Genomic DNA, 16,493 nt, shown 5'->3' with positions numbered 1-16,493 from the left:
AGGTGAGATGTCCCAGACCCCTGCTGACACACCTCAGGCTTGGGTGTTTGCCACTTGGGTGGTCTACAACATTAGCGTTGTCCTTGATGAAGTTGGCAAATTCCTGCAATGGTTTACAAGACGTTTGAAAACTAAACTGCATGTGTTTCTCGTCATTGTACTTTTCAATCAGACTTCTTCCTCTTTCGTTACCGTCATGCGTGCCAACAGTTCTCAAAGTTCATTGACGGTCGGATTTCCTCTCCACTGTTCTGGTAGTTTCTTTGCCTTTTTCTAAGGTCCTCAACGAAGGTTGCTTCTCTTTCGGTTATCAGATCTTCCACCTCCAGCTGTCGTGCTTCTGTTTTGAAGGAGAGTGTTGATTTATTTGTTTTGAATAAAATGTTTGCAGTTTTGCATTTGGTAAAACCTCAGAATAATCAGCTAATCGAAGTCATACTGAGTCGATAAGTAGTTGATTATTTAAACACGTAGTCGTTTGTTACAGCAGCACTGTGATGGTCACGTCTGTGCCTGCTGTCAAATGTTGATCAGTAATTTCAACCGCTTATTCCCATTTTCCATATTTTTCACTTTTTCTTCTCGTTCTCATTTCAGGTTCTTCCTCCCCGGGCAGCTCCAGTGACCTGTAGGACACGTTGGCTCAGCAGTGACCCCTGAAGACAAGAAGCCAAATCTGAAACTGAAAGCAACCGCCATCATGGGGACAATACCCAACCCACAGAGGACAGTGACGGTTCAGATGGTGACGTCTCTAACCATGGGGGACCGCTTGGGAAGTAAAGAAAATTCCGGCAGCTGGCAGATGCAGTCGAGCTTAAAAGCTGGCAAGACGTGCAAATCGTCCGCTAACCACAGGCCGGAGGACAGCTGTGTGACTGAGCCAGACGGCCCTCCGACTTGTGAGACCCCAGACTGTGGCCAGCCTGGTGGCGCCGATTTCGGCGGCTTAGACAACGCAGAGCAAAGGGACTCTGAAAGTGGACTCCATGCAGAGCCGAGCTCGTCGCAGTGCAATAACAGTCCTGCCTCAGAGAACGTTGTCAGGGCCGGTCATCCAAGTTTGGACGAAGTCTCGGAGCCACGGAAGGACCCCCCTCCACGTGAGTCGACCGCCGCTTTTCAGCCCGTTGACTCCCCGGAGGACGAGAAAGAGTCCAACTTGAAGAACGGACCATCAAAGACACTCCATAAAGCGGGGTGTCCAGGACTTCTCAAAAGTACGGCCGGTGAAGACGATGCCCCCGTCAAGTTTAAGGACGAAAAGCCACTGAACGCCAATCCGCCGAACACAACGGATGTATCGAGTGCTCAGTCAGCCACACCGGAGGGTCCTGATCTCAGAAATTGTTTGCAAAATTCCAGACAAGTAGACTCAAAAGCACAATGTCACAGGGAGGCGGGCAGAGTCCTTCCGGAAAAGACAACGGCATTGGAAAGCAAACACGAGGAAACAACGGCGGCACAGAATCCGGAAAGTGGACGGTCGAACACGGAAAGGACGTTGGGATCGGGACTTGTTAAAACAGAACCTGACATCTCTGAGGACCTAAAACGTCATGAAGAGGAGATCCCAAGAAATGACTCTGCTTGTGGAAAGCGACCGGTAAATGTCTCCGGTGTCTCAGAACCACATAAAGCCGAAGGCCGTGACCAGGGTGTCCTCCGAGATTTGCCACAAGTCCACTCCGAGAATCAGAAGCAATACAAGGAGGCGGCAACGATGACCGTGTCTTACGAAAGCAGTCCTGTTCCGAGGAAAATATGCCAGGATGCCGAAGTGCAGGCGGTGACCAGCATCCAATGCAAATCGGCCGCTACCAGTCCATACCTGTACCCACCGGCTGTGCCGCCCCACATTTGTTGCTTAGCGAAAGAAGACGCTGAGCGCCTCACTGTTGAGTATGACACGAGCGGCGCACATCCCACGAAACCCGTTTTGAAAATCACCGAGGGTCCAGAGCAGTCAAAGGAATCTTCCGTCACCCAAAGCCCCAGCTGCGAAACTCCGTCTTCACAAGCAAGCGTGGGTCACTTCACTCAGCATCCATTAGAACATTCAAGAACATCCAAGGAGAACACCAACATAACCGAAAGTGCTGGTGAGAGGCCTGTCCTCTCTCCTGCTTCAGTGTCCATCGTTTTAAATGACCAAGACAAGAACATCGGAGCGGAGCCTAAACCACTAGCGCAGTCGATGACGTCCACCGATGTGACGCCTTTAAAACCTGCATACCAGATTCAAATCGGAACCAGCAAGCCGTCGGATCAGACCTCCATTATTGGGATCCCAATCAGTGAGCCACAGAAGCTTTCGGCTGAAACAAAGCCGCCTGAGACGGAAATTGTAACAACAGGTACTGATTTGAAGGGTTCACTTAAGGAGACACCCAAGATTGGTCATACATCTGACGTCACGGCAGAAATCTCACCCTTGCCTAACCACATGAAGGAAGCTGTGAAGACGTGTCCCTCGATAAAGGATTCTCAACCGGGATCTGAGCCCCCGCACGTCATAAAACAAGAAGCGGCCTCAACGGACGCTCAGACGAATGTCACGCGTGCCAAGGCAGACCTTAGCAGCACTTGTGTGAAGCCCCCGGGGGCCGACGATCCCTTAAAGAAGATGGAAGAAAAATCGGAAGCCAGCAGTAAATCGGTTCATTTCCAAAGTGATGGCGTCGCGGCATGTAACTCCTCTGGCATCAAACAAAAAGCGGGAACGGGCAAACAAACCACCGGTGAAAAAGCAAAGAGTACAACGAGCAAAGAGGACAACCCGGCAAAGCGGGTCCGCGATGTGGTTTGGGACGAGCAGGGCATGACGTGGGAGGTGTACGGCGCATCCCTCGATCCCGAATCTCTAGGCTTTGCCATCCAGAGTCACCTGCAGAGCAAAATCAAGGAGCACGAGAGGCATATTATAACGCAGACGCGGAAGTCCGTTTCATCAGCAACTTCCCCCAGCAAGCGACAGAAACGGCGACAACAGAATATTTTCCGGTCCGTTCTTCAGAACGTACGGCGGCCCAACTGCTGCGTCCGGCCGCCACCTTCCTCGGTGCTAGACTGAATGACCGGAAATTCTCATTCTCCACTGAGAACCCACCTAATGTTTTCCAGGTTTCTTCCGTGTTGACTACACAGGTCGTCTTTTCTCGATTTGGTCCAGAAACTGCAATATTGACTGATAGCCGGCAGACATGTTTCTGTCTTTGATATCGACCATGTTTGAAATTTATTGTATTTACATTTTTTTTTTTTTTTGTCTCACCGGGGTGTAGCAACCCAAGAAAACAGTGCCAAAAAATGCAAAGTTAGAGAATATTTTACAGGACGCGTACACAACAATTAATTAATAAAAATTCTCACGTAGTCATAACACTTGAGAGCGCAATAATATATTTGTGTAATAGACACATGAAAACGAGACAAAATGTTAAGTTTTCGTGGGATTTGTCACGGGGAATGTTGATTTTGGGTCTGATTTTCGAAAAGCTGGTGAAGAGTTAATTATGGAGGATTATTGGGGCCAAAATTAAATGCGACCCTTCACGTAAAAGACACTGAAATGCAATGCGTTTTTGAGTTGTTTATTTTCTTTTGGCGCAATTGAGTTACGTAATAATTTACAAAGAAAGCAATCGAATGATTCATTGCTCTTCGACACGACACGTGACAGAGCGATTTGCAGTTCTTTCCAAGACCGTGAATTAAACCGATGTCACATTACGCGATTTCGAGTCGGAGAGAATGTCAGGTGTGCCGTCTACAGTTACATATCTCATCGGCGGACCGTGGCAATTCAACCGATGAAAATCACTGGGCAGCACATCGATGCATCTGCGTGATCATTTTTCCAGCACAGTCATGCTCCTCCCTTTTCCTGACAGCCAATAGCATGCTGCCTGATGGAGCCAGTGCTATACGAACGGTTAACAGCTACGGCGAGTTCAGCCACAATACTCGGCCATTTTGTTCTTTTTTTTTCCATTCTGTCATGGTACATAAAACATGAAACACCAGAGACGCAAACTTCTCTTCTCTTTGTGAGGTCCAAATTATTTGTATTTGTAAGCATTCATTGGTTGTCAGCTGTCACGCACACAATACAATACAATACAATACAATACAATTTATTTTTTGTATAGTTCCAAAATCACACAAAAAGTGCCACAATGGGCATTAACAGGCCCTGCCTCTTGACAGCCCCCCAACCTTGACTCACTAAGAAGACAAGAAAAAACTCCCAAAAAAACCCTTGTAAGGAAAAAATGGAAGAAACCTCAGGAAAGGCAGTTCAAAGAGAGACCCCTTACCAGGTAGGTTGGGTGTGCAGTGGGGGTCAATACAGTACAATACACAGAACAGAACAAATCCTCAATACAGCATAAAAATAAACATTTTAGAAGTACGGAGTAGAATTTAACAGGAGATGATATCACATAATCTGTGGTGGGCAGACCCCCGTGACCCTGTAGTTAGGATATAGTGGGTTGGATAATGGATGGATGGATGAATGGATGATATCACATAATATGATTTGGATTTGTTTAGAGTCCTGGAGACCTCATCCATCAGGCTGCCTCCCCCATTTGGCCATTCCACAGCTGAGACAGCGCTAATCTGATGAAAGGACCCCACTTTCCCACGATTCCTGTGATCCTCCATCAGGGATGACTTTACCTTAGGCAGGCAAAACAACTTGGCAGGTGGGCCGTGGGCACCAAGTGCCACATTTGAGTACTGAGAAGTGAAACAGAATAGGTGAAGGTCAGTAACAAATTAGAACTGTCATGTTACTGATGTTTAGTGCTAATAACTAACAATAGAGATGCAGTCTGCACAGTTGATCAGCAGCTCTAGTCAGGGTGTGCTAAACTGAAGTGGTGAGTCTTTAAAAGCTGAGACTGAAGGGGCATCTCTAATAGTGGCAGGCAGACCACCGTAAAGTTTAGGGGGGTCCTGTAACTTAAAGCTCGACCTCCTGCTGTTATTTTATTAATTCTTGGAATCCTAAGCAGACCGGCATCTTGAGATCTTAATGTGCGCTCAGGTTTGTAAGTCATGATAAGTTCAGACAAGTAAGCCGGACCTCAGCCATTTAATGCTTTCTATGTTAAAAGGAGGATTTTGAAATCTGCCCTAAACTTAACCGGGAGCCACTGTAAGGATTTAAGAACTGGGGTTATGTGTTCATATTTTCTTGTTCTTGTAATAATTCTTGCAGCCGCATTTTGGATTAACAGGAGGCTGAATAAAGAACAGTTTGAACAGCCAGTGAACACCGCATTGCAGTCGTCAATCCTACTAGAAATAAATGCAGGAATTAATTTCTCAGAATCCTGTTTATTTAGAAAGCGCCTTACACAGAGCACATCCCTACGAATAAAGACAAATGTTTAGCCAGGGTGAATGGCGGATTATTTGGAGTGAGTCGCTGGTTATGCCAAACTAGGCCACAGTCCTCCAAATCACTGTAAAGTCTATGAGCGAAAATCAAAGGAAAAGCCATCTAATGTGACAAGACCTTAAATTGCACCAGAACAAAATGAAATCAAAAGACCAATCAGCATCAAGCGGCGGGACAAGGGGCATCAATAGGGTAAGAGGCTTGTGTTTAGGACAAAAAGCCTAAAATCCGTAAATATGATCTGCTACCCTGCACTGCATTAGTACCGAAACGAGCAGATAAGGTGGGACTTCCGACTACACCAGTAGACGGGCTGGCAGAGGAGCTACTGGTGGCTTCATTTCGCTACTGGACTGCTCTTATTACCCCACTGCTGCTCAAGACCATCCATGGCTTGTTATGATCTGCTCATTTTAAATTTTCCCGAGTTTCCTTTTGGTCCTTTTGGCGTAGTTTGTATTACTTATACAAATAAAATACGTCTCGATCATTTATTTTTTTTGTTTGTGCCGATACAACAACAACAACAACATTTATTTCTAGAGCACATTTTCATACAAATGATGTGCTTTACAGGAGAGAAAAAAGACAAAATGTGTAAGAAATAAAATTAGAGAACACTAATTAACGTAGAATAAAAGTAAGGTGGTCCAATGGCCAGGGAGGACAGAAAAAAACAAAAAAAAAAAACTCCAGACGGCTGGTGAAAAAAAAAAAAATCTGCAGGAGGCCACGAGTACTCTGGGCATTCTACCTAACATCAATGACCTCATAATCAGTCGTCATGGAAGAACTTCATGATGACGGTCGTGTGGACTTCTGGCCTTTAATCCATCAGTGTAGGGACATCACGGTGCTTTGATTAGGTGGTGAGGGCGCAAATCAGCACCACAAAAAACTAGAAAAAGAAACAGAAGAGAGAGTAGGGGTCAGTACGGATTTTGGAGCCACCATGAATGATAATGATAGTTAATTGAATATACAGAGCATCAGGATTAGATGAAGCTCTGAGAAAGCCTTGTTAAAGTAATGTGTTTTTAGCAGTTTTTTAAAGTGCTCCACTGTATTAGCCTGGCGACTTTCTATCAGTCAACTGGTATTCCAGATTTGAGGTGCCTAACAGCAGAAGGCCGTCCACCCGCTCTTGGAATTCTCACTCATTTGAAGATCTAAGGTTATGATTTGGAGTTTAAGGTGACAAACGTTCTGACATACAGGATGGAGCAGATTATTGAAGGCTTTGTAAACCATACGCAGCATTTTAAAGTTAATTCTAAACGGCACCGGTAACCAGTGTAGTGACGCTCAGACTGGGGTGATGTGCTCGGATTTTCTTTTCCTAGTTAGGGTTCTAGCAGCTCCATTCTGCACTTGTTGCCATCGATTGATGTCTTTCTTGGGTGGTCCTGAGAGGAGTGCGTTACACTAATCTAGCCGACTGAAAACAAAAGCGTGAACTCATTTCTCAGCATCTTGCAATGTTATAAGAGGTCTAAGTTTTGTTATATTTCTTAAGTGAAAAAATGCTGTCCTAGTAATCTGATTAATATCCATCCATCCATCCATTGTCGAACCCGTTATACCCTAACTACAGGGTCACAGGGTCTGTGATTTAAAATTTAGGTCAGAGTCAATAATTACCCCTAAATTCTTTACCTCCATCTTGACTTTTAATCCTAATGCATCAAGTTTATTTCTAATATCCTCATTATATCCATTATTGCCAATCACTAACATTTCTGTTCTCTCCTTATTTAGTTTTGAGAAAATGACTACTCATCCATTCAGAAACACAAGTAAGACATTGGTGTCAGTGAGATAAGAGAGTCGAGGTCATCAGGCGCTATTGATAAATACATCGTTGGCAGAGCTGTGGTAGTTCACGTTATGCCCCGAGATATTCTGACCTCATGGTAGCATGGAGATCAAAAAGAGCAGCGGACCCAGGAGAGACCCTTGTGGACCACCATATAGAATTATCAGGGGTCTTTGAAGTATAATCACCACAACTAACAAAGAATTTTCTACCTGCCAGGTAGGACTCAAACCAATTTAAGACCCTACCAGAGAGGCCCACCCACTGACTAAGGCGATTTCTAAGATACGCAAGATTTATGCAGAAAAGCACGGTGGTGCCCACCTTGGAGGTGTTCTTATAAACAAGGGTAGCTAATGTGGTCCAAATTGGCGGTACGCATACATTAACTAAAGGGAGCGGGAAAATCTGTGATTCCAGGCCAATGTCAAGCAGGGACTTTACCCCACTGCCTGGTGGTCCGTACAGGGGGCTTACAGCGGCGATGCGTTTGCTGCACGTCAACGTAACAGGTAGGGAGTTCGATGTGAAAAGGTCTTACGAGGTGAACTAAGACAAGCCATAATAACATGGGCAGAACACGCACACAACACTCACGGCCCGACTTCGAGCTACACATCCAATAACTCCCCGTGTGGCCAGATGTTTGCTGGTCGGTACTGAATGAGGCCAAAAACAACTGAAAAATAGATTTTCTCCATACAGACCATACATCTTTCTGCTCTTCTTTGAAACAGGAACATCAAACCGACGGCTTGTTTTTGACAAAGTGAAAGGCGCACAAGTAGCGCGTTTTTGCACGGTGGGTTGTCTTGTGTTCGAAGCATTCCTAACATTCATCTTCCTTCTTTTTTAAACTTTAAGTCACTAGACTGGACCTCTTTGCTGGTGTGGCTTGGAACTTGGAAAAGCTCAAACCTTACCGATTTCTAAGCCCGCTAAATCATAATTAGGGTCAAGGGGGGCTGGATCCTATCCCAGCAAGCACATGGCACCAGTCCACCACTGGGTGAACACACTCACACCAGGGATAATTTAGCGTCACCAGTCCAACCAACCTGCAACACTCATGGAGAACATGCCAACTAAATGCAGGGAGGACCAGGGATGTAAACCCTGGTCTCCTTAGTGTGAGGCAGCAGTGCTACTGCTACACCACATCACCTCAAAGCTCAAACTTCAAAAGGCAAATACGTGACAACAACAGTCGGTACAGGTGGACATGCAATCTGTGAAGGCTACGGGGCACCACTGAGTTCCAAACCCCGATCACAAACACATAAAACAGTCCCAGGTACAACAAACCGGTTGTTTCTTCTCTCCTCTACTCTTCTCCCCACACTTTTATTCCTCCAAGATGAGTGTTGCCTTCCTTCCTCCCAGCCGTCACTTGCAGAGCTATGGAAGCTGGCTCCTTTTATGCTGGACCCCAGGAGCACTTCCGGTGATGTGACTTGGCCAAGAACACCAGGGAGGTCCTCACCTGGCAATGCCCTCTACCGTCCACCAGGGAGCCCTATAGTGCTGCACCTTGGGACTCCAACTCCCAAATTGGGACTCTTTATGAGGGACTCGGTCACCTTTTCTAATTACTCCCTGCCATCCTTTCTTGCCAGTTTCTGTAACCTTTGGGCATCCCAATCAGGACAGGAGTCATTAGACGTCCCAGCTGGGTATTGCCCCCATTCAGTCCATCCTTGCATTATGGCATTCCAGTTGGGTAAGAATTCCACCACTGACCTGGGCGGGACATCCAACTGTCCTCTGGGGCATCTACAACACACACAGAGAAGAGCATAGAGGACACTGCGGGGCCAATTGGTCCACCCTTCACCTATTAAAGAAGCATGATAAGTAACTTCACTGAGCATTTGATAGAAAATTGGGAAAAATGAAGACAAAGATGAGAGATATATGTAGGAAATTGTGTAATGAAACAAAAAGAAGATCTGTTGATTGATTGATTGATTGATTGATTGATATTAATCAATGAGTTAATTGTCAGTTTTGCCAGTAATAAATTAAATTACTTGGTAAGGCTCCCACTTTATTTTCCTTACCTTTCTCTGTCAAAGGCAGTTTTCAGCCATTAGACTTCCATCAAGGTAACTGAAGCCCACTCGTTTTAACAAACAGAATAATACAATTTATTGATAAACACAAGGATTATAGAAATATGATAACTGCATTGAAGACAGGACTCTAGACAGGCTAACATGTGACACAGATGGGGCTCCCTGCTTATGGCTACTTCGAATTCTAATTTAAATTGGCACAGATACGCAGTTTTATGTCAACAAGCCTTCAAGGATGACGTCCAATGACGTGTAGAGTTGACCCTGACCCGTCGGCGGGGGCACAGAGAAGGACCGTGACCGGACAAAATGCATATTCTGAAACAGGCAGAGGTCAAACTCGAAAGGCTCAGCCATCCAAATGGTCAAAATACAGAGAATAAGACGGGAATTAGAAACCGAGAGACGAAAACCAAATATCGGGAGATTAAAAATAAGTAAATCACATGGAGAAAAAAACACAGAAGGGATTCAGGGATTCTAAAGTCAGGGGCCAAGACATCATTTAGGATGAAATTTAAACCCAATGCCAAGTCAGACATCGTCAAACAACACAAAATGGTGGCGCTTGTTGGGAACCAAGACAGCCACATGGTAACGAAACAAAGCATTAAATTAGAAAACCGATGAAAAATTCAGAATTCGTAGTGTAGGAGAAACCACAAAACCAAGCATAAATCATAACTTGGGATGTTACAAAGCCCAAGAAGAATAAAAAAAATGTAACAGACATGGTCAAAAAAACAAAAACAGAATCGAGTCAAATACTGGGAGATCAAAAAGCAGACCAACGAAGACGATAAAAGATCTGGGCCACAAATATCGTCCGGAAAAACGTCTTAAGAAAGGCAAAGGTCTTTGATTTGAATCCGTGAACTCGGATGATGAAGTTTTACCCTGATGAATCATGATTGACCTCAGAAGACACGTCCCCAACAACACACAATGGGAGCTCAAAATGATGTAAATAACCAAATGGCTGCCTGCATAATAATAATAATAATAATAATAACACATTTTATTTAGATTGCACTTTATATTTTAGCAATCGCAAAGTGCTACAGAGTAAAAATAAAAATAATAAAAGAAGAAAATCTATTTATACTTTAACAAAATATCTTTCTAAAGAGATGAGCTTTTAGATTCCATTTAAAACCATCAGTCGACTGTGCGGCTTTCAGGTAGTCTCGGCTCCACAGATGAAAAGCCCTGTCACCCATACTGCGAAGCTTGCTTCTAGGGACTTGGAGAGCGTTAGTGTGTACAGAGCGGAGGGTGCGTGAGGAGGTATGAGGGGTAAGGAGCTCCTGTAAGTAAAGGGGGGCATGTCCAAAGATGCACTGATGGGTGAGGAGAACGACCTTGAACTCAATTCTGAGTGAGACAGGGAGCCAGTGAAGGGTTTTCAGGATTGGGCTGATATGGTCATGCTTTCGCACCCTCATCAGGATCCTGGCAGCGCAATTCTGAATATACTGGAGTCTCTTGCCAGGAATCCCGATGAGGAGTGCATTACAAGTAATCCAGCCTGGAGGAGACAAAGGCATGGACGAGCATGGCCCAAATTGAATTACAAAACCAAAACTAAGCCGTAAGGTGAGAAACTCCTGAGAGCACCAGAACCCTTGAGGTTACCCAAAGACAAAAGAGCAAGGACTGGGTGGATCTAGCGTCAGGGCATTCTGGGTACACAACCTAGGCCTGTGATGACAAGGGGCGTTTTTTTATTAATTTCCCCCTCGCTTGATGAAACGCGGAGATAACCAAGAGGGTCAGGGATTCGAGACAGAAACAAGAGTGAGGATTAACGTGCCGCCTTAAACAACCTGGCATCCATGCGCTGCATTGTTTAACGTACGGTCAACTCTCTGGTAAGGAGCTAAGCCACCCAGGGGTCTGTTTTTATATTAATTTTGCCTTGAGCAAGGAAAAGGTATATGAACAAAATCCCCCAATAGTTTGGCCATTCAGTTTCGGTTTTGGAAAGAAACTCAATGCACTCCAACCCTGACGGAAAGTGAAGAGTTTTGCCTTTAATGAAGCACATTCAGTGCACAATCGAAATTCACCACACCTTTGTATTGCATTTTAGGCACGAGTACCGTATGCTGCATTGAAAAGCACTTGAATACGAATTGATTTGATTTTAACGATGCCACAAAATGTCACGCCAGACTCAATTATCCATCCCGCTATATCCTAACTACAGGGTCACAGGGGTCTGCTGGAGCCAACACAGAGTGTAAGGCAGGAAACAAACCCCGGGCAGGGCGCCAGCCCACCACAGGGCACACACACTAGGGACAATTTAGGACTGCCAATCCACCTAACCTGCATGTCTTTGGACTGTGGGAGGAAACCCATGCAGACACGGGGAGAACATGCAGACTCGAACGTGGTCTCCTAACTGCGAGGCAGCAGAACTACCACTGTGCCACCATGCCACCCAAACTCAATTATGCTTTGCGTTTTGTTGTACCTTTTCATTTTGGATTGTACATTCGTTTTTCCACAGATAATCCTCCATAGTTTTTCCACCGGCGATTCACCTAGACACACAAAGGCAGGATCTTTTACAATATTCCTTAGAGTCGATTTGTGCAATGTGCGTTGGTGTTCTGCGAGCCGTGTTTTTTTTAAACGTTTCGCGTCCAACTGTGAATTTCAAACACGTGTAGTAATCGTTCGCGGGAGGAAATTTTTGGTTAATAAATAAATCAATAAGTAAGGCTCCAAGTTCCAGCAGTTTTATTTGAATACTCTTTTGTATACTCGTAAACCTTTTGTTTTTTGTTTTTTTTGTTTAATAAGCAACAGTCCGATTCGATGTTTGGGGTATTTTACGAGGAAATGAAAATGGCGATTTTCAGGATCGTTAACAATGCCGTGATGGAAAAATCATCCTCAAAAAATGCATTTTCTTTATTGGAAGCTGGCATCGAGGGAGCACACAATCAATTTGTGCTGAAGTCTTTGCTATTTGTAAATGGGATTTAAAAAATGATATGTTTGCTCTTTTCAATGTTCTGAAAACTAGAAACAAAACTACCGGTAGAGTCGAGGCGTAATTCACACCTTATTTCTTGTAATTCTGCACCGTTTTTTGTTCATCCAGAGTTGACCGAGAACTGGCAGGCAAGAGAAGAGCGAGGAGCTGAACACGTAACCCAAAACTAACAGGGGACAAAACGAGGAACACAAAACCAATTGTGCTAATAAACTTAAGGATGAAGTCAGAAGAGCCTGGCTATAAAGTGAGAAGAGTCCACTGCAGGGCTGCCATTAAAAATACCGGAAAGTCGGGCAAAGTCTGCACTACTACGTTTTCGTTTAAAAATTCAAGCATTAAGTCGCCATTTTTCGTCCGCACAACCCCCAGTGTTTTTGTCTTTTGAACTTCGCTCTCTAGAGTCGCCACATTTCCAAAAAACACAGGCTTTGCGGTTAGTGTGGATCGGTCAGAAATGCAGAGGTTTGAAAACGTAGACTCTAATCAGGCTCTGAGCTGTTTGTGCTTCTTTACGAGGTCCTTCCCTGGTTGGATTCTGCTCATTACGGTCACCCTATTCCAACTTAGCGGACATGGAGGAGTTGGGTTACAAGGCGCTTGTTGTGTTGCTTACCCGTATGCATCTAAAGTTGTGTTTTGTACAGTTTGAATGCTGCGTACCTTCGCAACACTTCTAGTTTTGTGATAAATCCCACAGCTGTTGGCGTTACCATCCCTTCCTCTGTCGGTTACCACCGACGTGCGTAAGCCAACTGTAAGTGAATGGCCGCAACGTGCGCACTTTCAATTGTTTTAGTGTGGGCGGCAATACTTTCGTTAAAGATAATAATGAATAATAACAATACATTTTTCTTATATAGCGCCTTTCCCATGTGAAAACGCTAGTGTGGACGAAGACCTGTTTCGTTTTTTAAGCGACAAAGTAGCAGCGTGGAGGTAGCCTTAGATTTGCACACCACCCTGTTTTATCCAAACCCCAGATACATAAGGGATGCTCGTGTCACTCATCATTGTGGCGGCTCCATTGACGTCATTCCTGGATGCTTCTGGGTTGCACATGACAGCAAACGTGGACGCGGTCCCTCCACAAATGGCGCTGCCTGCTAGAAAACCGCAATTATTTTCAACATGCCGTCAAAACTAACGTTACGATCGGGTTCCTTGATATTGTCACAAGAACGACACAAAGACATCGCGAAGGTTTGGGGCAGCCTCCCGTATAACATTTCCTGGCTGCAAAAATGCTTATTATGAACAGACGTGTTCACAAAACTGAGTCTGAGTATCATCTTTATGATGGCGGCTTTTAACACTCACTTGGCGAGTGATGTCATCAGGGCCGGAACCAGAAGTGACGTCATTGGCTACCCCAAACAGGGTGGGATTTCCCAAGAATGGTCTGCAAGGAATTAAGGGAGAAAATTAGCACACTTCGCCACCCCCTGGTCCGGCGTGGAACTGCATTTATTCAGGCCCTTTGGTTGTGTGACAATATTCACTCCTAAATGGATAACCAACAAATGCATCGAAAATGACCGCTAATCGTAAGCACCACAAAGTCCTTCTCCTGTCTTCCATTAAAACCTTTCACAATAAAAGCCATATGTGATCCGTGTTTCCAACAACACATATGTGGTAAATAACAAAGAAAGGCACAACGGGCCACGGAGGATGTTTCTGATAACGTAATAAGAACTAGAAGAGCGACTATGGGGCGCGCCTGACGGGATGTCCCGCTGACTTCATAATCACCAGCCGTTACTTTCTCCGTTCCTTTTGATGTACTTGTCTGTTTTTGACTGATTCAGATGTGGTTCTCTGCCCCTTAGCAAAACAAATAGCAATACCGCCCTGTAAGAATTTTCCTTGCATGGTCATCACGTGTATCTCATCTCGGATCAGCGACCCCTCCGGCCCGTTAAACGGGAGCTGAGGGATTCCCGTCTGCTGCTTTACAAGTTCCGGTGCCAGGACTTGTACATGAAGTCTCGAAGAACAACACACTCCCACCGTACTTTGCTCCTTTGCATGTAACAGCGATAGTGACAGATGGCAAAGAGTTTCTCCTGAACATTTTGACAAAGTGTTGCATGGACGGGGCAAAAAATATGCAGACTAATTTTTTTTTTTGTATGATTTTATTTGGAATTTGTGCAAAACTGTAAGTACAAAAACCCTCTTATGGAAAATCGAAAAGTGAAGACGTAAGTTCAATATGTTATTATTTTGCAGAATAAAACAAACATAATGTTTGTGTGCATTGGTCTCCATTTCTTCAAAGATTTGTGTGGCTTGTGACCAGTAGAGGGTGCAGCAGCAGCCCAAACCCCCCAACACACAACCACACATCACAGCCCTCGGCCCAAACAGAAGATATTTTTTATTATTTTACAATACCTCCAAATCCATCCCACAACGACGCAACACAAAATCTTCTCGTCTCCTTCCACATGTCCCATCCGCTCTCCTCCTGTCTCTGACTGCCCCATTAAGATGATGCGACTCCTTTTATCTTTGACCCCAGAGCACTTCCTGAATCTCACATCCCTCTTCAGCGCCCCCTGGTGGCACCCACAGAACCCAACAGGGCTGTGTTTCAGAAATTCAATCTCCATGACGCCCTGTGAGTATCCAAAGGGGACACGAATCCCAAGGATGCTGCCCTCTAGCGTATCGGGTGACAACGTTTCAGGATGCTGGTGTCTCTCTTGGCCCATCTGTTAAACTGGCCTCCCAGCCAGTAAGGCTAACCTTGAACCATGCCAGCCCAAATGCCAGCCTGTGTCCACTACAGTCTGTAGAAAACAAATTTAAAAAAGGAATTGCGTTATGCGGTGCAAAAACACAGCAGTTTTGTCAAACGGTGACACGTCTCTTGTTCTTGATAAAAACGTGGCTGTTTGAGGTCTGCGTTCGATGAAAATCCTGTGGTACCCACGGAACCCGACTCAAGGTTTGTGCATTTAAGAGTTGTGAGCAGTCAGACTCGATTCACGCGGTCTGGCGTGAGCATTTAGAGGGGGGGTGGCAAAATGTCTTTGACGATGGGTCAGAGTTTTGGTGGGCCACATATGAAAAATCGAGGTTAAACTTGTGCAGCTGTTTTCAACCTTTTTGACTTGTGGACCAGCAGAAGAAGGAGATAATCGAACCGGCGCCTGAGGTGGAAATATGTAAGTGTCACCGCTCTCTTTATAAGTCTGATTTCTCAGTATGGTAGAGATTGTACAATTGAGATTTATTAGAACTTTAGATTGGAGAAAGGAGTTCCTTCTTGGACTCTCAAGACATTAGATCAGAGAGTGGGGTCCATCCTGGAGTTCCAAGCTCCCAGATTTAATAACATTAGATTAGAGAGATGGAGTGGTTCTTTCCTGGAGTTTTGAGGGTCCACATTTACTAAAATTAAATCAGAGAAGGGGGTTCACTCTTGGAGATTTAAATGTCCAGATTTAATAACATTAGATTGGAGTGGGGGGTGGGGGGATTCTTTCCTGGAGTATTGAGGGTCCGAATTTACTAATATCAGTTCAGAGAGTGTGATTTCTTTTTGGAGTTTTGAGGGTCCAGATTTACTAACATTAGATCAGAGAATGGGGTCCATCATGGAGTTTCAGATTTAATAACATAACATTTCCAGATTTTATAACAAACGTTTGGAGGGGGGGTTCCTTCCTGGAGTCCTCAGATACCACATTTACCAACATTAGATCAGAGATTGGGGTCCATCCTGTAGTTTCAAGCTCCCAGATTTAATAACATTAGTTTTAGGGATTCTTTCCTGGAGATTTGAAGGTCCCGATTTAGTAACATCAGATCAGAGAACAGGGTTCACTCTTGGTGTATCAAGCTCCCAGATTTAATAACATTAGATTGGAGTGTGTGTGTGTGTGTGGGGGACCTTCCTGGAGTTTTGAGGGTCCACATTTACTAAAATTAAATCAGAGAAGGGGGTTCACTCTTGGAGATTTAAAGGTCCAGATTTAATAACATTAGATTGGAGTGGGGGGTGGGGGGATTCTTTCCTGGAGTTTTGAGGGTCCGAATTTACTAATATCAGTTCAGAGAGTGTGATTTCTTTTTGGAGTTTTGAGGGTCCAGATTTACTAACATTAGATCAGAGAGTGGGGTCCATCCTGGAGTTTCAAGCTCCCAGATTTAATAACATTATTTTTTTTC

General features: G+C 44.7%; 1 protein-coding gene across 8 annotated transcripts in view; it reads left to right on the top strand.

Annotated features, from left to right (window-relative positions):
- Positions 1 to 4,044, top strand: part of gprin3b (GPRIN family member 3b) — an 80,657-nt gene extending 76,613 nt beyond the window's left edge. For all 8 annotated transcript variants that reach the window (XM_039750167.1, XM_039750170.1, XM_039750174.1 and 5 more), the window contains one exon: positions 598 to 4,044. In XM_039750167.1, coding sequence (XP_039606101.1) covers positions 701 to 3,073 — 2,373 coding nt within the window. In that variant the 5' untranslated portion in view covers positions 598 to 700 and the 3' untranslated portion in view covers positions 3,074 to 4,044. The remainder of the gene's footprint in view (positions 1 to 597) is intronic.
- The last annotated feature ends 12,449 nt before the right edge of the window (positions 4,045 to 16,493 follow it).

This window comes from Polypterus senegalus, chromosome 4 (assembly GCF_016835505.1).
Source record: "Polypterus senegalus isolate Bchr_013 chromosome 4, ASM1683550v1, whole genome shotgun sequence".
Lineage (NCBI taxonomy): Eukaryota > Metazoa > Chordata > Cladistia > Polypteriformes > Polypteridae > Polypterus > Polypterus senegalus.
The sequence above is the reverse complement of the archived record's forward strand: the minus strand, read 5'-3'. Positions and strand labels throughout refer to the sequence as shown.